The sequence below is a fragment of the Bombus vosnesenskii genome, unplaced genomic scaffold (assembly GCF_011952255.1).
Source record: "Bombus vosnesenskii isolate JDL3184/JDL3185 unplaced genomic scaffold, Bvos_JDL3184-5_v1.1 scf7180000016275, whole genome shotgun sequence".
In the NCBI taxonomy this organism is placed as follows: domain Eukaryota; kingdom Metazoa; phylum Arthropoda; class Insecta; order Hymenoptera; family Apidae; genus Bombus; species Bombus vosnesenskii.
The window spans coordinates 659,039-683,919 of record NW_022884344.1 but is presented as its reverse complement, the minus strand read 5'-3'; the positions used below and the strand labels follow the sequence as shown (position 1 = coordinate 683,919).

Sequence of the window (24,881 nt, the reverse complement as noted above, 5' to 3'; positions counted from 1 at the left end):
TCAATTGTTTCGTTACATTAATGTACTTATTTACTAAAAAGTCTCCCCATTTGTGCATGTTGTAAAAATAGATACAGATGGCGAATAATTTGTTAGATATTAATAAATACAATTGAAAATGTCTAACGTTCATCGTTGAATGTCTTATCTCAATTACTATAAATATTTGCATTTGCACTAAACAGTGACTGTTGCCATGATTAAGCGCGGGTCTGTATATTTTAGGACTTCTTATTTTCAAATCAATTCAAATCCGATCACTCTGACTTCTTTTTGTAAAGAATAGACACTGACTAGCTAATTAACCGTTTTAATCAATTACTTTATTGTTTATTTATTTGTATTAGATCAATTATAATAATATGATTTACATTATTTAAACAAATCTTCAGCATTAAACATCTCTTTTTTTGATTTTTAATTAGTACAGGTGATATAAGTAATATAAAAATAGTATAAATCAATTGAAGAAGTAAATATTTAATTATATCTTAAAGGTTGGCTATAATGTAGTAAAACTATTAGTATGAATAATACAAAACAGTTGATATATTAGCAACAAACGTCAGAGCAGCCTTACTACAACTATATCTGGGAATAAGAAAGAATAAACTCAGTAGACACGAGTTGAACATTACAAATCAAACAGAACATAAGCATATTCAACTTATTCTCTACAAATTAAATGTTTTTATTGACAAGTTAAAAGAGGAATGATAAAATGTTCTCCACACCAATATATTCTCTCTCTTTCTCTCCCTCTGTATTACTTTATTTTAAAATATGCATTGTTTCGAATTGATTGAAACGACTTTTTAATTGAAAATATACATATAATGAAATATAAATATAATATAGAAGAGTAACTTATGTGAAACTGTACTTAAGTACTGCATCAAAATCACTAGGTGAATTAAAATTGAAGAAATTTTTAAACTAAATTTAAAACATAAATATAAAAATATAATATAAAAATTTTATTGATAGGAGTCTATTTGTGAAAAATAATAAAATTGTTCTGTAAAAACCCAGAATTTACCTAATTATGTCCAATATGACTTATGTATGATTAAGTATTCTCGAGTTTCTCTTACAAGATACGTCATTTAAATGATAACTATTAATTTTTATAAATATTTTGTATGACATTGTTCTTTAAAAAATATTTAATAGGACACATTCTATTTTTTCTGCAGAAATGAAAATGTTGTTACATTCTCTTATCAAAGATGAGAACATTTCTCTGAATATCTTGAACTACTGAATACAGAAAAATAATTTAAAATATATCTTTTGATAAAAATATTAAGTGATAAAAACAGCTTGTTAAAACATTTTATTTGTTTGTTTCTCCTTTTTTTCTTAATTGTAATTCTTCTTATAAATTGTGAATTCCTGAATATAATTACAAACAAAAATATTCAAATAAATATTAGAATTGTAACAATATGCTCGTTATTTTATCGAACATCATATGTTATGTATTCGTGTGTTTCAAAGTTTTATGATATTTCAGGCAATGATTCATGTGATTTGTATTTGGAATTATCTTCTGTATAATAAGAATTGTCAGAGCTACAAAAATTTATGCTACTAGTCATGATTTTTGAAGTCATTAAGGACAGTTTAAAGATTTTAAATAATTATAATTGTTTACATCATTTCTCTTCGTTTGCTGTTCATTTTAGGTTTGCTATGAATACCACAGATATAGACAACTTATGACCAACTTATGTCCTGATAGGAGAACTTCTAATCATTCTATTTCTCGCCTATTTACTATGCCTACGAGATTTTTTACTACACTCTAATAGGTAGCCAATCAGTGCTCATGATAAATATCTTTTACTCATGCTTATAGTAGTATTAAAAATTTAATTAAAATCACTGAATGTCACTTAAATGATGTTCATTGTTAAAATAAAATTATTGTATGACTTGGTTTCTAGAATCATCCTGAATGCTTATTTATTCTTCCTTGAGGCTAACAAACGAAAGTTAGTTTTATTATCTTATTATTTACTCGTTATAAAATTTGTAAAAAACTTTATTTAATTAATTCACTAAAATCATTTTATTAATATAACTTAAAGAATGTTAATGTCTGAAGCATGTGATGACTACATTCTTTAAAATCATATTACATACTCTCTCACAAGAAAGTAACATTCAACAAATATCAATTCAATCATTAAATTATTTCCTAATACTTATGCACATATGTAAAATGTCAAATATACATTGCAATCATATCAAAATTATATTTTATACAATTATTTTTTTTATTAATGAAACATCTTTCCCTTCAATACTCTCCATATATATCTATAACGTTTCTTTTGTACAAAATATATGCCTCGTTTATTATTGATAATTATTAATTATTAATACTTGTATCTTGATATTATTTTACAAAATATTTAATATAAATAGATTTCCACTCAATCAGAGATGTTCATAAATTAAGTTTTAGCATAGGTGATATTATAAACAAAAAATATTTGTTAAAAAAATATGTGAAAATATGAAACAAGGCACAATGAAATACATTTTTTACAACAATATTTCAAAAGAAAATTTGCAAATGCAATGAACCATAAGATTATACTTGTTAATTATAACGCTGCAATAGTAAAAACGTATGAGCGTAAACAAAAATGAGCAGATGAAATTTTCATTAATATAATTTTGCATGAAAATTAAATTGTTTGTCATTGAGACCAATAAAACTATTTACTGTTCTTACTTAAAATGACTCACCCCGTATATTTTAAACTGATCAAATCTAGCAATATTTTATAGTAGATGTGCAATTACACATAATTCTACAGTAAATGATAATATAAAAATAATAATAATAATATCAAATGTGTAGTAATATAGTAATAACTAAGCAATTGCTAAATGCATTGCTAAATCGCATGCTGATTGTTAAATGCAAATTGCTTTTGCAAATGTACAACTTCACAAAATTAATTACAATAATTTCCCAATCAGATAAGCTGTTGTTATTAGATTAAAATTAATATCTAATATCAAACATAAAATAAATTAACTCGATCTTTTTTTTATTAAACAGAACATCATTTTATATGATAAAAATATTTTTTATACAATGCATTTTCAAACATATTTGAATGTTAACAAAACACTTAAACTAAATATACTGTAAGATCCTATTTTATATGCTGTTGACTCTCCTTCAAGGGGTTTTTTTTATTTATGTGTGCGTTTTCATCGAATTAATTGCATAAGTTCTATAATGGCTTAATTATTAATAGAAATATGCAATGAGCAATATTTCAAGGAGTGTTTAAATTACTTCTATAGTTTGTTATCATGCACTACAAGGTATGACATTTCACATCAATAAAAACTTTTTTATTTATTTATTTATGTTTTATTCTTAAAAGAAAAAAGAAAAAAAAGTAGAAATATATGTATCTATAAGTATGATAGCGAACTGTATTTTATTGATAGAGTAAATCAGCAATCTCATTATTAGAGAAATATTATATTATGACCAATATTCATTAAGACATTTGCATATGTACAATATATTTTTAATTGATCTATTGTTTCGTTTATATTTTTATAAAATTATAGTACTTCTATTTTATGTTATGCTTTTAACAATTAATAGTATTTGTATAATTTTAATTTCTAAATGCTTGTGAAAATAAGCAAAACATATGTAGTCTTCGAATATTAGGAAAACATTATATTAGGTAATAATAATTTTTATACACTGAAATCAAATAATACAATACAGTATCAAATATAAAATCAATACAAGTAGTATTTAATTTGTACATAGTGGCATTATAAATAGCGTTTTAGCGACGATTTTCAAATTTGCCTTTGTATCTTAATGTAATTTATTAAAGGAAAATATGTATAAAATTATAAATTATATATATATTATATATAATTATATTAACATATTTTGTTAAACTTTATAAAATTTTTGATCTAATTTATTCTTTTTTCCTTTTTTTTTTAATGTATATGATTTGTAAAACAGATGTATATCTCTTGCATTTATTCTTGTAAAGATGTCCCTACATTTGAAATATAGGAAATGGATATATAGGGTGTCTCAGGAGAAATCCATACAACTTTATTAATATGTTTAGTAGGTTATTCTGAATCAAGATGGTCATATAAAGTTTTCATACAGATTTTCATCTATTATTGATTTATTTAAAAAGAAAAATTCTGCACATTTTTAACGCATTTCTTGGCTTGATTCACTTTTATATTCTACAGCTGATGTTCAGCATTAATTGTACATAGCTTGTAATGTACATAGCTACTGTATCTGCAATATTTCATTTTTAATACTGTTATTTACATTGGATATATATTGTATCGGTTGTCTGAAATTGTGATTTCATGTAATCGCAACGGGAGAAATCCAGTGGACTTATATTAGGTGATTGGGGTGGCTATAAGATTGGTTCATATTATCCTATCCATCTTTCAAGGAAATGCATATTTACATAAATATAAAATCTAGAGACAGAGTGAACTCACTAGTCACCAATAGTTACGATCTTATACTGATACTTGATATACACAGTAAACAAAATTGACATCAAAACAGAGCTAAGAATTCCTAAGATGTATGATCTTTTTAAATTACAAATTAACATGCTGATAAAGTTAAATTTTCTTCTGGTGCACCTTGTATACTATCTATTTTAAATAAATGAAAAGAATTTCCTTACATACGTTTGTTGTTAATATATTTTTATACATATAAAATTTGTAAATAGTTATTACTATACTTTAATGACTTAAAATTGTAGTTTTGTCTATATATGTTTGAATAGTTTTTAATATTTAAACATTTAATAAGGTTGCTAAGATTATAATTATAAAATATTCTTATGTGGATATAAATAAGACTGCTCTCTTAATAAAATTTTATTTATGCCCTACTCAATTTGTTAAGTGTTATAACTGATCAATATTATTCATTGTTATAAAAAATACATATAATTGAGATAATCTTATATAATTTACTCCTTTGAGAGTACAAAACATATAATCAACATTCTGTAACAAACATTTTGGCCTTTCTCAAATTACATTATTTAAAAAGATATATACTACACATTTTAATAGATGCAAAGAATTTTCTTTTCAAAGAACATACTCATAGAACATAATAATTACATAGTAATCATTAAACATTTAATAAAATAGTTTTATAAAATTATGCGAAAAATAAGATTTTCTCTTATTACTTGAAATTATTTATAGTTAATAAACATTTTTAGAAAAAGAAATGATTGTTCCTTTTTCTTTTTTTTTACAAAATTAACCAAATAATTAAGAGAGAGAGAGAGAGTGAGAAGAAGTGTTATAAATTAGAAAAATTAATAAACATTAATCTGTTTATATCATATAAATTGATCTCGTACCTTTAATGTATATTTAGTAAAGTAAACCATGTTAAGGTATTCCCTAAAAATAGCTGGTAAAATAGTTTATGACACATTTTGATCACAAGATAGTTTATATATGTTATTCATAAAACATAGAACATTCTTTAAAATTCTGCTATTATAAACTAAATTATGATTGATATTTTTTTATTACTTCTTTGGATATAAGGTTATTATTAAAGTGAAATTAAATTAAAGATATAATAGATTTTACAAATTTTAAGTCATTTAGTATGAAATTACAATAAAAGTTACGCAAACATTTGACTAAAATGTATTTTTTAAACCAGAATTTTTTTATATATAGGAAATATAACAAAGTATCATGAGCCCACTTATTATATTTTATTAAGATTATATATATATATACATAATATACATTTACTGTAATCATATACAGAAATATTTGTTTTGTGTCTGCTTTACTGCAATATACATATGTTTATTAATTTCTATATTGAATTTCTCTTATTAATAAATTGTGTGTATTATGGTCATTTACATTTCTTGTTTTATTTCATGATATATTGTCAAGAGTATTGGATAATATGATAAATAAGTATCCTGTACTTTACAATAGTATGAATAATATGCTATTGTATAAATTAATAATATTTCTTGCTAATGAATCTAAGTAAATTTGTGACTTTATAATTAAATAAATTAATAAAATACTTTAATATAGTTATATTGATTGAAATGTTTTCGCTTTTAATCAGAGATATTTTTATAATTTGATTCATTAACATTTCTTATTAGAATACATACATCCATAAGTTCTTAATTAATGTAATATTCGATAATAAATCACCATGTATGTTAATATTTGCTTATATCATACAAAAATGATTACTTCTTGCTAGTAATTTGTAAATTGTCTAATTTTTTACTAGGAATATTAAAATTATTTAGTTTTAATATTTATGTATTAAATTGTAATAAACATTACAAACGTGTTACATATTTATACAACACTAAGTTCTTTGTAATTTCTAGCTTCTGTTATACATATCTCATTACATATCCTTTCTGAAATTTTGAACATGGAAAAGGTTTGGAAAATACTGAGAACCTGCTGAGAACTAACACCGTGAAGAAACGTTCAAGTATAGTAACTAGGGATTTTCGTATTATGTCAACACTTGTTGAAGTCATTACAAATCAAATTATAATAGACGTGGTTCCGTGTTCGACTTTTTAAAAACTTAATTTTTGGCGTTTCTCAGATTGTAAAAAGTACAGTTATATTTCCTAGTGGAAGATGTCTGGTGATGTTCAAGCAAGGAAACGGAGAGAGAAAAAACGTAAAAAGGGTAAAAAAAATAGGATACTGAAAGTGTGAGAGAATTATTATAATTTCAACGTTCAACTTCTAACTTTTGTATTTACTAATATCAAGTGACAATGCTTTCATTTTCATTTCTAAAATTATCACAGGAAATTTATACATTAAAAAATATGGATATATTAAACTAATTTTTGTTATTTTTTTTTATTTTCTAAAATATATAAAACATATTATATACATTATTTTGTTTTAAATACGAAAGAGGAATTGTAGGAAAATGTTATTAAATGATAATATTTATTGAATATTATTTGTTGATGCTTCATTTTACAAGTTTTAATACTGAAATATTATATAATGCATACATACATACGCATTAAGTGTATATACTTATATACAAGTATCACATTTCATAATATACTTTATATATTGGACAATTACAATACAATTGTTAAATAATTATAAATTATAGTTTGCACATTCTTTATAAAATATTTTGTGAATCCCATTATTTAGAATTGTAAGAACTTTAGAATAGTGAAAAAATATCTTAAAGAATTATTCAGACATCATAAGTTAACTTTAGCTTTTATATGCTACTATGTGATTCATTTGCTACTATATACCTTGATGGAACTTTACGAAAAAGATTTGTGAAACTCAATGATCTCTTATTTAAATTATAGTATATACATGTGTGCGTGTGTGTATGTATGCGCAAGCACGTGCGTGTATATGCGAGTTGCGCGCCTGAGCGTATATGTAATTTTTATATATATGTCGCTTATTTTTGCTTGAAAATATGAAATCAGTGAAAATTTCTTATTTATATTTATGCTTTTTGTTGCGAAATATCACAAAATAATACAATTTTATTTTGAACTTATATTTTAAATTGTTTATTGCGTCGTGGGCGTGTTACGATAATGCTATACTAAACGTAAAGCCTCAGATATTTTCAGGCATATTTGGCAATGTTGCTGAAATTAGAAAATACAGGGTCTTAGAAGTTTGATCAGCCTAGCTTTTGGCTTTCAAAAATAGATCAACCTATATTATCCAGTCCAAAAACATTTTTCGTCAATTTATTTATATATTTTACGTATTTGTACAACCCGTTGCTATTTATAATAAATATTAATTTAACACTTTTAATTTGATTATTAGTTCAATGAAGAAATATACAAGTAACAGATTATTGTGATGAATAAACAAAGTAATAAATATAGATTCGTGATGTATATTGTGTTAGTGGAAATACATACTTTCAATATTAGAGAATACTTGTAAAAGTGCTCTTCTATAATAATGATTTACAAAAATGACAGTATTTTGCTTGGTATTATTTTAAAGTTTGTCTATTAAGTTGTTATATTGTTATTTATTTTATACTTATCTCAAAGTTTATTACAGAAAACAATGTCTGATAAACTTTTCGTAAAAAAATAATGTCGCAAATAATAATAATTATTATTGACTTAATTATTAACATTGATATTAAATTATTATTATTTTTGTAAAAATAACAAATAAACTTTTTGATAACTATTTAGAAAGATTTTAAATAAACAAAATAAGAGTAAACTAAAGCATTATTCTTTCTGACATTTAAAAATAATTTTTATAATACAATGTTAACAAATTTCTCGATCATATTTCAATTTCTAATTCACATAAAAACGTTACAATCTATATACACGCTGTATACAATCTGTATACGCACGGCACATACATACTTATGTTTGTGCATGTATGTACAATATGCAATATTTTTTACAATAACTTTTATACCGTATTATAATAATCATTTTATCAGTAATTAGTAATTGTCATTTAACTATTCAATATATTATACTTCAATATATTTAGATGAAGAAGATAACATTATACCATCACCTACAGTGGGAAATGCTAGTGAAAATTTAACAGACAACGTAACTATACATATTTATAAAGAAAGTACTACAGGTGGACACTGGTGTGCTCGAATCATATTCTTTACTGTCTTAACAATGCTTGTTGGCTTAATCGGTGTAGTTATTATTGAGCACAGAGGTACTACAGACAGTAAGTAAACTTTCTCTATATTTTTAATATAATTACACTTATTATATTTAATGTATTATGTCAACACTATATATTTCATGTTATAAGTTAGTACACCATTAGAGTCTTCTCGTTGGGCCTTTATCTTTGATGGGTGGGTAGATGATTCTTTATCTCTATCTAATGAAGAATCACATGATAATGAAAATGAAAAAACTAAACAAATAGAAGATGAAAGGAGGTATAATGAAGACGATGAAAAGTTAGAAACTACAGAAACTGAAATTGAATCTGAAATTGCAACTGAAACTGAAACTGATACAGAAACTGAAACTGGAGAAGTTCAGGATGATGAAATGTTGAATGAATCTACAGAAGAAGAAGAAGAAGAAGAAAAAGAAGAAGAAGAAGAAGAAGTAAAGAAAGAAGAAGAAGAAGAAGAAGAAGAAGAACAAGAAGAAGAAGGAGAAGAGGAAGACCAGGAAACTGCAATTGAAAATGAATCAAACGAAGAAGAAAGTGAAATTTTTCCAAATAAAGAAGGTATTACATGATACAAAACATTAAAATATAGTAGTGAATATAAATGTATATTCAGAATATTCTTATAAATTTTAAATCTTTAATATAAGATATCAATACAGAATTAAGCCGTGAGAGTAAATATGAAAACAGGAAGCACACAGAAGTTACATTAGAAGATGATGATATTAGTTCAACATTTGATGATACTAATGTATTAGAAGAAATATATGGTATTAGTACAGAGAAAGACTCGGATGAAAAATCTGTTTTAAATGAAGTAGATAACCAATTTGATAAAATATTAGAAATGCCAAGAAATGAAGACATATTTGAGACATTTTTAGATGACATTCCTGGTGTTAAGGAAATTAATGATGACAATATAGAACCTTTAGAAGAGGTAAACTTAATATGATTAGACGTCATTATCAAAGTAATAAAACTTATGAAAAATATTACTTGTACATACTTTATTTTATGTTATGTATTCTCCTATATAAAAAATTTAATGAGTTTTCGATAATTGAATATAAAGATGTTGGTGTTCATTGTAATTTGAAAAATTATTTTGTTATATCTTTTTAATTTTTATCTCTTTATATATAAAACAGGAAACTATAATTTTTTATGAAATTTTTCTCTTTCTGATAACAAATGTAAAGAAAATAGCACTTATTGAAAGATGTACAATTTATTAGTTACAAAAGATATTACTTAGATACTAATTTATTAATAATTTTATTCACTATAGAAAATTAAAAAATTATATGTTACCGTACACTTTTATATGAATAATTTTACAATACAATTTCTTAAATAGTAGCACATTATCACACTATCATCTTTATATTAGGTAGAAAACACAGAACCAGAAGAATATGTTAATGATGTAGATGTAAAGCCAGAAATAGAAGAAATAGAAGAAGAATCTACTAGTGGTAAGTGAAATATTGCGTGTCAAAGTTGCATTACAATCTTTTCATAATGTAAAATGATCCTCCATGCTCTCATATTTTGACATAAAATATAACGTAGATATAAAAGATTTTCATAGTTTTAGAATCTTCTTTATTTCTCATTACACTTTTGAAATCTCAATAAAAAATAACATCTGATGGTTGCAGTGGCAATGAAGTTTGGAGTCGGTGTGGCACTTATTGTTGCTGCACATTTTGTCCTTGTGAAACGATGGAATAACGGTAAATGTTGTAACATTTTTGTTTTACAAATAGTATAATTTATTGCAATTAGACAAAATTCTGATCTAATTTCAATTTTCTGACTTGTAAAATTATACAATATTTACTGAATCATCTTTCATATTTAACAATATAATATTATTTTGTATGTTAAATTTAAATACACTTTTACTTAACTTTCATATTTATTCAATGTCTTAAAATATAATTGAGAAAGTTATAAAATTCATTTAAAAAATACTTTTATTTCATGAATCAATCATAGAAATATCATGCCATTGTAAGGGGACATATAAATTTTTTAAAATAACAAAGAAATTATTGTTATAAATACTTTTAAATGAAGGCTAAAGTATCATTTTTATGCACTTTTAATGATAGTGATTAATCTTTACCTTTTTTAACGTTTAGAAGTCATTATTTCTGTTTAAAATCGATCTAAACTAATTTTTTGTGAGAAAAAATATATGGAATAAAAAATTATATTGAAAGACGAAACAATTTTTAAAATAGGAAAGCATGAAAAAGAAGTGCAAGAGAAAAGTGGAAAAATAGAAATAAAGAAATATAAGCGCGGAGAAGAAGAGGGTAAAAAGACAGGACAACAGATTGTTGTGCAAAAAGATACTGAGTTCGAGAAAGAAGAAGAAAGGGAAGGAGTAGAAGAGGAACAAGAGGAGGGGGATGAGAGAGATGTAGAGGAAGGGGTAGGAGAAGAAGAAGGGGAAGAGGAAGGAGAAGTAATGAACAAACGGAATCAAGATGACATAGAAGAAAAAAAGAAAGGAGTATTAGGAACACGAGAAGGAAAAGAGGGGAATCAAAATATAAGATGGAATGAAATAAAAAACAAAAAAAATAAGAGCAATAAAAATCAAATGAAGCAAACGGATGAAATAGGAATTGTGCAAAAGACAATGTTAAAAGAAGGAGAACGGACAGAAGAAGAAGAGGATGAAGGAGAAGAAGAAGAAGAAGTAGAAGAAGAAGAAGAAGAAGAAGAAGAAGTAGAAGAAGAAGAGGAGGAGGAGGAGGAAGAGGGAGAAGAGGAGGAGGGAGAAGAGGAAGAGGAAGAAGAAGAAGAGGAGGAAATCGAAAATTTTGACGATACTGAGTTAATTGCGAAACTTGAAGCTAAATATGGAAAATTACAAACTTTACAAAATGATAATGAAGAAGATAGTGAGCATGAAAAAGAAGTAACAAACAACAGTTTAGTAACGTGGAAGCAAAAACAATAAATAATCTACTGAATTGTACGTATATCCAATGTGAGAAACATTTTTAGAATTTATTGAAATTGCAGAATTTATATTTATATAAGCAAGTTACCATATTTAATAAATGAAATATTACTGTATAATGAATAATAAATTAGACGAGCATGGAGGATCTTACATAAATAATTTTGTACAATCCTAAGTGAAGAAATTTCCTATATACTTTAATAGTCAGTTAATCATGTAATCTTTTGGCTTATACATACATGAATGAATATTAATGTAATTATGAATACTTATATATTTTACTAGTAATATTTATTAAAATATTCAATATCGATATTGATGACATTTTTTAGGTTTGTAAAGCAGACACAAGTAATGGCTAAAACACAACCGTTTAATTATGGTAACTTAAGTTTAAGAGATAAAATTACCTTTAAAAATTTTATCTTTGTAATATTATATTGGAAGTTGATATCCAAATAAATAAGAATTCTAAATAAATTTCGTATAGTTATTTAAAAGAAATTAATGTAATGTACATATCAATAAACAAAAGTAAGATAAGGATCAAAATTTTCTTCCAGTATTCCACTCTCAAGAGATGTAAAAATAAAATATTAATGTCTTAAATTTAATTTGACCAAAATAAATGAACAATATCCTTAAACGTTGTTCAGAAAGAAGGTAGTCCAATTATTAGTTTATAATTTAAGTTTCAAACGAATATTTAATGAAAAGATCTACGATGGAAATAGTTTATTTATGAAAATATTATGTACATACATGCATACGTAAAAAGCAACTGAATATGGAATTTAGGAAAGGTCAAGTTGATTTAAGGAACCGAAATCAAAAGAGATAAAATTACCTTTAAAAATTGTATCTTTGTAATATTTTATTGGAAGTTGATATCTAAATGAATAAGAATTCTAAATAAATTTCGTATAGTTATTTAAAAGAAATTAATGTAATGTACATATCAATAAACAAAAGTAAGATAAGGATCAAAATTTTCTTCCAGTATTCCACTCTCAAGAGATGTAAAAATAAAATATTAATGTCTTAAATTTAATTTGACCAAAATAAATGAACAATATCCTTAAACGTTGTTCAGAAAGAAGGTAGTCCAATTATTAGTTTATAATTTAAGTTTCAAACGAATATTTAATGAAAAGATCTACGATGGAAATAGTTTATTTATGAAAATATTATGTACATACATGCATACGTAAAAAGCAACTGAATATGGAATTTAGGAAAGGTCAAGTTGATTTAAGGAACCGAAATCAAAAGAGATAAAATTACCTTTAAAAATTGTATCTTTGTAATATTTTATTGGAAGTTGATATCTAAATGAATAAGAATTCTAAATAAATTTCGTATAGTTATTTAAAAGAAATTAATGTAATGTACATATCAATAAACAAAAGTAAGATAAGGATCAAAATTTTCTTCCAGTATTCCACTCTCAAGAGATGTAAAAATAAAATATTAATGTCTTAAATTTAATTTGACCAAAATAAATGAACAATATCCTCAAATGTTGTTCAGAAAGAAGGTAGTCCAATTATTAGTTTATAATTTAAGCTTCAAACGGATATTTAATGAAAAACTCTACGATGGGAATAGTTTATTTATGAAAATATTATGTACATACATGCATACGTAAAAAGCGACTGAATATGAAATTTAGGAAATGTCAACTTGATTTAAGGAACCGAAATCAGAAAAAAGAAAACTGATAATAACATGTTAGTTAGTAACCTCCTTTGCTGTTGTTTCTTTTAAACCAAGGGATACTTGAAAGAATCTTAAATTCAATAATATATCATATATTAGTAAAATGGTTCAAATTACCTGAAGTTAAGAGACTTAGTTATCATGAAAACAAGCGTAGAAATTTGGAAAAATATTTCAAACCAAGCAAAATAGCAAGCTTTTCGTATCCCAGCCGCTTGAATTCAATTAATTGACTAATGTGAATGAACTTTTAGCATAAAGGTATGAAGAATAAAGATAGAGTACGCGAGTCATATGTCATGTGTTCTATATTACCTTTTAAGCAAATGCGATATGGGAATAGAGAAAGAAAGCTGCATAGAGGTCTCCTGTATCTTTGTCTGATCAGACACGCACACTGACGCTGCTCATTGATCGGTATTGCTACTTTACACATATTTACTGTAGACACGGAAATAAGATGGCTCATATGCAGCGTTTTCTTTCTATTCCCATATCGCTTTTTCAACTCGCTCACCCACTCTGTCTTTCTTTTAGTCATCCGTGAAATTGCTATGTAAGATTATGTACGTGTAAGATTATCTTGTGCTGTGTTTTTCTTTTGCATATTTATTACCAAAGAGCTTTTACGTAGTAAGGTTACGTAGCAAGTTATCATACACGTACACTTAAGAACTAATGGCTCGGTAAGGAGTTCCCGTAGTCTTATAACAAGAAAATGACAATATGCAATCCGATGTTGCGCTGTGTTTCGCATACGGGCAATGCAATGCCGCCATGATAAAATTGATGGTACGTATGTAAGTACATGATAAGTGCAATATGTTAGTAAATTATTTATTTATCGAAACACATGTTACATGTTAGTATGTTCATTAATATTAATTAACATTAATATTAATATTAACATTAACGTTGTTACATTATTTATTAGTATTAATTAACATTAATATTAATGGACGTACATTAACATTACTACATTAATATTAATAAATAATGTAACGACAGCATAGGTAAACATAATAGAAAACGAAAATGTAAAGTAATATTAATGATAAAACGTAATATAAAATATTAATAAATAATAATAAAAAGTAAAATTAATAATAGTAATAAAATAATAATAATGACAACAACAATTTTCTAAAAACAAAGTAATAAGCAATCGGTACTACTATAAATGATAGAAAGAAAACAAAATGATAAAGGAACAGATAAATCTGATAAAAATCTTCTATTATTATGTGTAATATTACATTTCATATATGTTATTATTATCTGTATGATTTTAGTTGGAATCTATCGATATGGTACTGTCCGATGAGGAGTTGCTTATCTTAATAACGGATTGTAATAAAGTTGAAGCTATGAGAAGGTGATGGAAATAGTTCGAATTGTATATAATTCTCTGCAGACCTTAATGCATGTCAGGTTTTCTTTATCATTATACTGGTATACATCGCGTGCTATATCTCATAATTGGGATACTTGCGGATTTCAATAAATAATGTCAAACAATATTTGGCCGTTGCGATGCCTTGTCGATGACTTGTAAACAATTAATTTCTCTTTCTTAGGCAACTTACAGTTAGTTTGATTATCGCGCGATTTTATCATTCTTACATCATTAAATAGATTCTTGTAGCGTAGAGTTCAATACGTTCTTGTCTATTATGCTAGTGTGTAACCAAACAGGGCAGATCCCTAACTTTAAGCTTAGATACAATAGGTTCTTGTATATGCTAAATTACGATCAAACAGGGCAAATGCCTAATTTTATAAGTTCTTGTGTATACTAATTTTAATTGAACTTAGCACTTGGCCGCATGATCCGATCACGAAAGTTAAGCAACACTGGGCACGGATAATACCTTAGATGGGTGGTGACTGCTTGGGAACTCCGTGTGGTGTTGGCATTTAGGCGCTGGCAGCTTAGTGCCTTGGGGCCGCCAAGCAGTCTGGTAGGGGAACCAGAAATTCAAGAGATAAAGTACTGCTAATAATAAGGTGGGTTCGCATACGCAACGATATTAGCAAGTAGTTCGACACTAAAAGTGTGTTAAGGGTTAATTCTTTAATTTTAAACTAACGCTCAAGAAGACTACTCGCTCAGAAACAGTAATAGGATAGGATAGGCTAGACATCCCGCGTACCACAGCCATCGAAACAGTAACCAAATAGTAACGGAATAGGCGCCTCTGAGATACTACACCAGACGACAACTCGTCCAGAGGGACTAAAATCTCAGTATAAAATTCCTCCAAAATAAGCGCTCGAGTCATTCTGTTAAAACATTTTGAATCAGTCTCTTGTAACTCTTTAAATCATCCTGTTGTAACACTTTGAACCGTCACTCTGTGACATTAATAAATGGCGTGATAATAAATTTTATTATCATGTACGAAGTTCAATTTTTTCATCTTATTTTGAAACGTTTGAACTGCGACGAGAAGAGATCACCGGCGATTTGTCTGTTTCGTGATTTTTTATGTCTCCTACGTAACACCGGCGTCAACGTGTTAATTTAGGCAGAAACTTAGAGTTAAGAGAAGCAACAGCTAATGTAACAGGCAGCTATATAGAAAAAACGGGTAACGGCTCGCCCGCTCAGAAATTCTGCAACACACGCTATTCATTATATGTTTCTTGTCATGCATAATAATAGATATATCATATACAAATATGTTATTGCTATGCAGTTCCCAATCACAATTCACATTAATAAAATGTAAAGTATTTAAACGAACATTTATTGCATATCGCGTCTTTAAATACACGTATTACATATTTATTTTCACTGGAATAAAATTTTGTCATACTGTTTTATAAAGAAACGTTACAACGTTCCGAAATAGATTCATTGAATAATTGCTTGAAAAGTCATTTTTATAGAAAAAGGGTTTCAAAATCTCCTTAAAAATATCTTTATTAATTCCTCTACTCGCACTAAGCGAGTTGCCATGAAATTTATTGCTAAATTCAATGTACAACAATTGATGTTATATTATTTTACTCGTGATTTTACGCTTGTTAACAAAGACTTGAAAAATCTATTACATTTCTTGAAATGTATATGCACAAATATAAATATATGTACTTGTAAAATAATTCTGATAAAATATTTACAAGAGACGTCACTTGGATGCATCCCTAGAAAAAGTTTTCAGAAATTTGCATGTGCTTCAATTAGCTTTGATGAGCTTGTCATTAATATTATTCTTCTTTTTGACTTTCATTCCACGTTTGCTAGACAGGTAAGCCTGTTTGAAGAATCTAGCGAAGAGAATGAAATAGCTCAAGTATATCAACAGACCAATTTTCGCGTTATGGGGCTTAATGTGGCATTCGACTTGACCGCTTTTTACATAGTTGTAAGCCGTAATAGTTACAAAGCAACCCCAAATCATTTGTACTGTCTGTAACGTAGTGATCAGCATGGCGATCCATTTTGGTGGATTAAAGCGCGTTGCTTTCAAAGCATAATAAGAATACATCCAGGAGTGAACGAAAAAATTTACTATAGAGTTCCATCTGGCGTATGCTGTAGTCTCTACAAAACATAGCCATGCGTAAAGAAGAACTGTTACATGGTGGTACCAATGTAGAAACATCAACGGCTGTTTACGTAGTACAATAAAAACTGTGTCGCCGAACTCCACGATCTTTGATAGGATGAACAACAGTGACCAAAATGCAGCAACGGGATCTTGCGTAAGGAAGCTAGAAAGAACATAATTATGGTTTTATTATGATTTAACATTTTAGGAATATCGTTTTATTTTGTAAATTAATTTCATATACCGCTTTGATGAGAGATGGATGCCGCCCGCAATATTCGATAATAAAGAAACGTGATAATCGTGTCATATGTATGAATGAATCGTCAACCATTAATTTTGTATCCAACGAGCGCGATCGCAGTACCACTGCAAACTCAATATCGTTAAGTTCTAATATTTTTGTATATAGAGTAGGTCCAGGCTCGAAAAATTAAACGATAAAGGCACTATAATTGTAAAATACAGCCAACTCATTTCAAATATAAAACAACGTAGGATTACTTCAATGACTGTTTTAATACGTTAATATACCATATGAACCAGCCAAACGGAATCACCTAAATATCTGCCTTATTTACTGCCGTACGAAACAATTTTCCAGAATAAAGGGTATATTATGGTTGTTGTTGTTGTTGCTGTTGCTGTTGCTGTTGTTGTTGTTGTTGTTATCTTTCAACTTTTACCAAGTGGAAAGTTATTCAAAATGATGACCTTAAGAACGTATTTCGAGGTGATCGAGGTCGTTGGATAGTACGCTTTCGTAAATAATTGTAACAATACATATTTAGTTAATGATTAGTTTTCAAGTTATTATTCTACGGAAAATATTTTGAAAGCTAAAATAAGGTACGAATGTTAAATTACCTAGGTACACAGATACTATGGTAGAACCCATGATAGCTTAATACGTGATACACTTCCGACCACATTCTAAGAAATCCAAAAATGGAAAATACCGCAAGTGATATATTCCACAAGGCAAGGGCACCTCTCAGTTCGAATTTCGGCCTATTTGACATGTAATGCTTTCCAGCAAAGATTAGGATGACATAAATGGCAGAATAGTAGAAGCAGTACGGATAATGGTTCGTAATTGTCGTAAGGGCATCCGAGTAAACAAAGTTTTTCTCAAAATTGAAGGCATATGAGTAATTAGGTACAGTTAGCGGCACGTGATTCAATTTGTCTATCATCTTGGAATATCTTTTTCTACTCGCTGGTCGTTAAAAAATTAAAGAAAAGGTGCAACTTTCACCTCTGCTGCCAATCTACTGAAAATCAAAAAACCCGATTATTGAAATTATTTTTTTAAATGTAGGAAATATAATATTTACAAATAATATAAAATATTAACAGAACAAATTAATAATGTTTAATTAATACTTAACACAAAATATTATTACAGATCCAAAAGATTTAGAACGATAGTTCAGAGTAACTTTTGCAGATTAGTCGTTTCTATCGAAATTAAGGAACAAATAAAAATACCAGGTAACAAATGAATTGATCATATCAAACGAATTAATGTAACGTTTGTAAAAAAATACTTTAGATTATTTCAATAATAAATTGCTTTTCAAACAATCTTACACGATTTTAAAATACTATATGAAATTTTATAACGAAACGTTCAAATTTGCTGTGTGTAGGATTGTCATTTATAAAATGACACTGTTCTAGAGTAGAGAGCATTAAAATCCCTGAATTTTCCCGTTTGAAGTCTAGATACTTTTCATTATTTTTTAGACTAGATACGATATTCCGTACGCGGTAGAAACTTCTGTAAATTATATTGTAGATCGTAATCATAATCGCGAAATAAATAGAAGATATAAAAGTAGTTCGTACAAAGTAGGAACATTATTTGTATGTAATGAATGGTGCAGTGGAAAAGAAAAATTTGTTAGGGAACATTACTAGCGCGTATGAATTTATTTACTTTTATTTCTTTGGCAAGTCTGCTTAAGGTGAAACTGTAGAAAAGCTAACTTACCCTTCTATTTCAATGGTTTTTGCCTTTATATAGCGAAATTCAACGTTTTGAACATTTTCCTATACATGTAAAGGCTGAACTCGCTTAGTTTCCGCGATATTCACGAAAAGCTGCCTGTACCATTACAGCCTTCTTTCTCATTACAGAATTCTATCTATAGTTGTGTTTCGACGGTTGGACGAGTTTAAAGGTCCCATGCGCAACGTGTATTGGCCTAGTTTTCTTCAATCTAGCCGCCACACGACGGCTAGCAATACTTTTGTAAAATAAGGACAATTATTCTTTTCGTAAAATAATATCAATTATTCGTTCACCGTACTATTCATATAATTAACTTCTTATCATTCGAGCATCGCCGGCCGGATTCAAAGGGCTAACCTAAACGATATTCAATTTTAATAATTGAACTATAACAAACATTTCTTACAGTTTCGCATATACTGTTGCGACGGAGTTTTACCCAAAAAAACAAAAGATAAGGGTTAGGTCTCGTTTAGCAATAAAAGCTGTTAGCAGCCAATACGAACTCATACGCTGTTACGAGCGCGCAACTATAAGCAGAATAATTTACTGTAGTGTTATCGACAGCTTTTTTGCGATTATCTCGAAAACTATGGTCGAACGACAGTTGCATATACAGGGAGAAGTTGTTCAAAATTATGCCCCCGGAAATATATTCAAAACTCACCGAAATGAAAGAGAACGTGACAGTTCTACAGTTTTACTAAACAAACATTTACGAATAATTAAATTCAATATTAAATATATATATTTATATATATATAATATATAATATATAATATATAATATATATATATACTTGTATACTAAATTACTGATAAATATACTAATAAATAGAATTGTTTATGAATAAATAACGTATACCTACTTATAAAGTATCATGAAAAGTATTAAAAATTCATTTGATTACTTGCGTAACGAATGACTTTGAAATTTTCAGTACATTGCATGCTATATAATCGTAAATCGAAATTGCTAGAAACCATCATTCAGACGTCTTCGGTACCGAACGGTCGGTAAGTTATCATTGACAACCTTAGCTGAGTGTAATCTATTAACCCATAACGTAATTTCAAATTAATTTCGATTTGTGTAAATTTATGATACAAAAATATCCGTATATATATATTTTAACTTGTTAACCGCGGAGTTTAGTTTCAAAAATCCGTTATGGGATGCGCAGATAAAATCAAGCAATGATGAGTATACATGTCGATCGCAGAGTAAATGCTCCTATTATAAATTTTACGATAAAAATAAAGCAAAACGTGGAAGGATTACATTTTTATTCGATAAAATATTAGCAATTCATTGTTGAGAAAAGGTATCGTTATTAAAAACTTAAAAATTGATAAAAAATAATAAAGTAAATTACACAAAACAATTCGGGAATAGCCGGTGCATTGGGGAAAATAATTAACTCAATTTATAAAAAGCAATACATTATACGGGGCATAACCGATATATCACAGAGAATAATCAAATAATCAAACTTTTTTCTTTTCTCTTCTTAATAAAATACATGATAGCTTTACTGGAAGTATAAAGGAAACATACCACAGACAAACATTTGAATTTATTTGCCTAAACACGCATAATTTAGTCATAAAATTTCACGTCATATATCAAATAAACTTATCAAGACTATTTCGTTACATGTCTACTCTGTTAAAATAAATCGTAGGTCAGATTTTCAATTTCAGATTAGATTTTTTTTGTTGAAAAACAGAATACTTGAACGTTAATACTTACAGTTCTGTGTAATATTACTTGGATCTAATAAGACAAGACAAAAAGGAAGTCACTTATCGTTCTTCTTCTTACATGCTCAGTTAACCGATCATTACTGTCACTTAAGGAGAAAAGCTTCAAGTATATATTGGCTATCCCACTCTCAACATCAGTCTATTTCTTCTAGGATGTTTTTATGAACATATTACATAAAACATCCTTATTTTCTAAAATCTTTGTTTACACTGTAATGAGACACTGCTATTGTGATTATAATAGTAAAATTTACATGTATAATGTATATAAAAGTTAAACATAGTCTCGTTACGTATTGTGGCTTATTAATATAGTGGACAATTAACTGTTGCAATACAATACTCTGGTGACCATGGCGTGAACCTCAAGGATGAATCTGTGTTGAATCATCAGATGGATTACTTTCATTCTCATTTCGCACTAATGTTTTACTAGCGACCAGTGTGTTTTGGCCAGTGTGAACGAAAGGAGAGTCCGTACGACGTACAGACGTAGCCCTGATGGGTTAATAAAGGAATTTAAAATGGATTACAATATTTAATTATTTTAGCAGGTTTAATTAAATTAATTTCAATTTTGGTTTTATCTCCTCTTAGAATAGTGTTAGAATATTGAAGTCTTGATTTTAAAAATATAATTCAACGACTTTTATACTCGGGGCTCCGTTGTGTATATGCCCGTTATAAATGTCCAAGCAACAAACTTTGGAAAGTTTAAACAGAAATTTAAAAATATACAAAAAAATAAATTACGCATCTTTTAAATGGTAAAGTGATTTGCGAACTGCTCGTAATAATGCGGTGATAAGGAGTCTGATCCTTTCGCGAATGAGGGATCTCACAAACGCGTATCGATATTAGGGCAAGTTATACGCGGCAAGCTTTTCGTATATCCATGCCTTACACGTCTTATTCAATTTTGCACATAAAATTATTTGCAAATATAAATCAAAGTTCTTGCTGCATTTCCGTATTCAACTGTTCATTATCCAAATGTATAAGAACATGGCAGAATGTAATGTTTATTTAATACGTTTAAATATGCGGTGAATAATTATCTACGTTGTACCTTGCATCATAGTTTCGCACAAATAAACAATCTCGACTTAAATGGCTATCACGTTAAGTAAACCAATGTTAAATAAATCTAAAGTAAGCTATACAGTAGGCTAAAAGTACCAAACTTTAAAAATACAAAACTTTTAATGACTCGCGGTATGATAACTACACTAAACATGACAATTACGTATCAATTAATAATAAATTATGAAACATTTCGTGATAATGTTTCTTCTTATGTGAAATTATCAAATCGGCCTGAGCGGAAAGTTCAGCGTGAGCAATCGATGGCTTTGGTTTGAGCGGATATAGATTAAGTACCGTATTTAAAACTAAAAAATAGAATTAAATAGAAATAAAATACCATTTGAAAGAATTCAAAGATTTTGTTGATAATAGATAGAATAAAATAGATCATTAATTTTAATTGCTACGAATTAATGCTATAATAGTTTTAATTAATGCATTATAAATTATTATAAATTAATGGAGTATTTGTGAAAAAGCTGCAGGATAAAAACATATTATCAGATGAAAGTGTAATCAAGCATTCGTTCGGAGTTCGGCGAAGTAATAAGCGAATGATTTCTTACATATATTTAGATTATATATAATTAGATTTAAATTTAATAAGCGCATTTAAGTTTAATAAGCGAATGATTTCTTACACACATTTAGATTATATATAATTAGATTTAAATTTAAATAACGAATGCTCGTTTGCAGTTTCATTTTATCAAATTTTACTAAAATCCGGCGAACAGCGAGCATTCGCTTAGACTTAGTTGGTCTAAACTGTTGGCCACACTGTTATTATGAACAATTTTAACTAGAAATTTCATTTGAAAGATCTAGATCATGTATCTTCAGTCGTAGCAAATCGGACGAAAAAATTAAATCGATCTAATTCTTTGCATGTATGAACGACGTTGGAGGACCAATATCTGTGTAATATAATTTCCATTTATTTGAATCTTCGTTTCATTCGTTCGTTCGTTCGTACTTTGTACTAAAAGAGCAAATTTTCTTGAATTTGCATACTGTTTTTTGTAGTCTGTTTTAGGTTTTTTCAGGCTATGGATTTGCAGAGGAACATAGCAGCTAGATTAGTGGATATTTGCGCCTACATAAAATGTAACAATAGTCGACTTCGAGGAAATCATCTTTATTGCTTTCCGAAAGAAAACAATCCGCTTCGTAAAGAATGGATTTCAAGAGTTGGTAAGTACAGAGTGTTGATACTGTACGTTATGTATGTTTAGCATTTGTTAATTTTCTATATCAATATTACTCTTTCTATCTATATTACTTTCTGTTGCTATCTATATTTTATATTTCTTATTACTCTTTATCAGGCAATCCAGCTCTACAATATTATGCTAGCTCTACCATAAGAAGAATGGGTATCTGTGCTGAACATTTCTCACCTGAAATGTTTAAACCAAACCGTACACAAAATATCAGTAGAAGGAAAATGTTGAAAATGGATGCTGTACCTCAACCACCAAAAGATATATTAGAAAATAAAGAAGAAAAAGAAGAGGATGTACATGAAAGACAGCTGGTGAGAGAAGAAGGGGAAAAAGGAAATGAAGAAGGAGGAAAAGGGGACGAACAACAATGCGACTACCAACAACGACAACAGCAACAACAAAATGCAAGAGAAGAAGAGGTAGCAAAAGAAGAAGAAGAAGAAAAAGAATTACGTGTTAATAAACCATTGCTGAATTATACAAGAGTGCCATTTACATTTTGTGACAATGAGGATACAATGCAATGGGTAATGAGTGAACCAGAAATGACAAATTACAAAGTACAAATTGAAAATTCTCAAAATAAAACATTTTGTGAAATGAAATTGGAAAATGAATGTGTTCAGCTCATGAAAGAGAATAGAGATTTAAAAGCACAATTAAAATATCTGAAACAAAAAGTCAAACGAATCAAAACCTCCAGAGATCATTTTTATAACAAGTTGCGCAAAGTAGAGACTGTGGATGAATTTTTAGATAGACATGGGTGTAAAAGCAACGTCGTAAGGACTTTCATTAAGTTGCAACTGAAAGGTGAAAATTTGTCATATACAACCGAAGAACAAGATTTAGCAAAAATGATATTTTACAATTCTGCATCAGTTTATAATAAACTAAGGATAAGCGGATGTCATTTACCAGCTGAGAGCACAATACGGAGGTGGGTCTGAATCTATAATTCAAAGAAAAAAAATGGAGAAGAGATGGAAGCAACCATTAGCATATTTCTGAGTTTTACCAGAAACAGAAGAAATGAAAAGTGATGAAGTAATTGCATTACTAAAAATATGCTTAACACAATTAAAAGAAGGGTTCATTTTTCATTTATGAAAGTACAATGTATTATGCGACTTTCAATTTTCTTTATCTAATTAAACACTTACTTGTGCAATTAAGAAATCATGAAAATATTAGGAGTATGTTAGGAATGAATTATTGTAATTGTTGGATTAGTTGTTTAAGTTTTTCATTTATTGTATCGTTTTTCGTTATATGAACACCAAATTTTTGCAAATACATCTTTCGAAATATGTCACTGTTGTGCTATTTTACAAAGAACAGGAATTTAAACATTATAACTTAATAATGTATTTATTTACATATATTTAATCGGATGTGCTTAAATAATAGAAATTAAAACTGTATTAGAAAGCATTTTTTGACAATATATTTGTTACAAATTTATACATGAACTAATCAATTTATGTATAATCCGACGAAATTTTTATGTAACACTTTTCACGAAAAATATCTGAAGTATGCCCATGCACGGATCAATGTAATGAAATTTAATTTTCAAATATTTCAAATACTCTAATTAATTTTATTTTCAACTACATAATTACAATAAAGTGACAAAAGGGAATAAGAAAGTCACCTTTTAGTTTTAAATCTGTACACTTTTTTTATACATATAATGCGGTTATATACTAGTAATATAAATAAAGGTATATGTATAAATAAAATCCTTTT

The 24,881-nt window shown here is 27.6% G+C and overlaps 3 protein-coding genes across 6 annotated transcripts; 2 read left to right on the top strand and 1 right to left on the bottom strand.

Moving 5' to 3' along the window:
- The first annotated feature begins 8,357 nt into the window (after positions 1–8,357).
- LOC117242663 (myb-like protein X) lies at positions 8,358–11,874 on the top strand. Its single transcript, XM_033509528.1, is given in 9 exon segments — positions 8,358–8,431; positions 8,433–8,491; positions 8,611–8,808; positions 8,896–9,330; positions 9,420–9,712; positions 10,166–10,250; positions 10,437–10,511; positions 11,025–11,488; positions 11,597–11,874. Coding segments are annotated over 9 exon segments (1,824 nt in total). The 5' UTR covers positions 8,358–8,372; the 3' UTR covers positions 11,753–11,874.
- A 2,261-nt stretch (positions 11,875–14,135) lies between these two features.
- On the top strand, positions 14,136–24,444 carry LOC117242675. Of its 4 annotated transcripts, none has more exons than XM_033509557.1 (3): positions 14,136–14,269; positions 22,930–23,097; positions 23,232–24,444. In XM_033509557.1, the coding sequence occupies exons 1-3, from the start codon at positions 14,242–14,244 to the stop codon at positions 24,077–24,079; spliced, it is 1,044 nt and encodes a 347-aa protein (XP_033365448.1). In that variant the 5' UTR covers positions 14,136–14,241; the 3' UTR covers positions 24,080–24,444. The 4 variants fall into 4 exon arrangements, with proteins under 4 accessions (XP_033365448.1, XP_033365451.1, XP_033365449.1 ...); XM_033509560.1 differs by lacking the exon at positions 14,136–14,269 and adding an exon at positions 22,562–22,793; XM_033509558.1 differs by lacking the exon at positions 14,136–14,269 and adding an exon at positions 22,562–22,824.
- Positions 16,386–20,895, bottom strand: LOC117242679 (elongation of very long chain fatty acids protein 6-like). Its single transcript, XM_033509572.1, has 3 exons — positions 20,804–20,895; positions 17,902–18,308; positions 16,386–17,197 (listed from the first exon to the last, which is right to left on the bottom strand). Exons 2-3 carry the CDS (start codon positions 18,228–18,230, stop codon positions 16,660–16,662), a joined length of 867 nt encoding a protein of 288 aa, XP_033365463.1. The 5' UTR covers positions 18,231–18,308; positions 20,804–20,895; the 3' UTR covers positions 16,386–16,659.
- Positions 24,445–24,881: the final 437 nt, after the last annotated feature.

What these genes read in the sequence shown, in the direction of transcription:
- LOC117242675 (XM_033509557.1), top strand. Translation starts at nt 14,242, where the DNA reads ATGCAATGCCGCCATGATAAAATTGATG. An exon ending in CCGCCATGATAAAATTGATG is followed by an intron (nt 14,270 to 22,929) that starts GTACGTATGTAA and finishes TGTTTTTTGTAG; the next exon opens with TCTGTTTTAGGTTTTTTCAG. An exon ending in AGAATGGATTTCAAGAGTTG is followed by an intron (nt 23,098 to 23,231) that starts GTAAGTACAGAG and finishes ACTCTTTATCAG; the next exon opens with GCAATCCAGCTCTACAATAT.
- LOC117242679 (XM_033509572.1), bottom strand. Translation starts at nt 18,230, where the DNA reads ATGATAGACAAATTGAATCACGTGCCGCTAACTGTACCTAATTACTCA. An exon ending in CATAGTATCTGTGTACCTAG is followed by an intron (nt 17,198 to 17,901) that starts GTAATTTAACAT and finishes TGTTCTTTCTAG; the next exon opens with CTTCCTTACGCAAGATCCCG.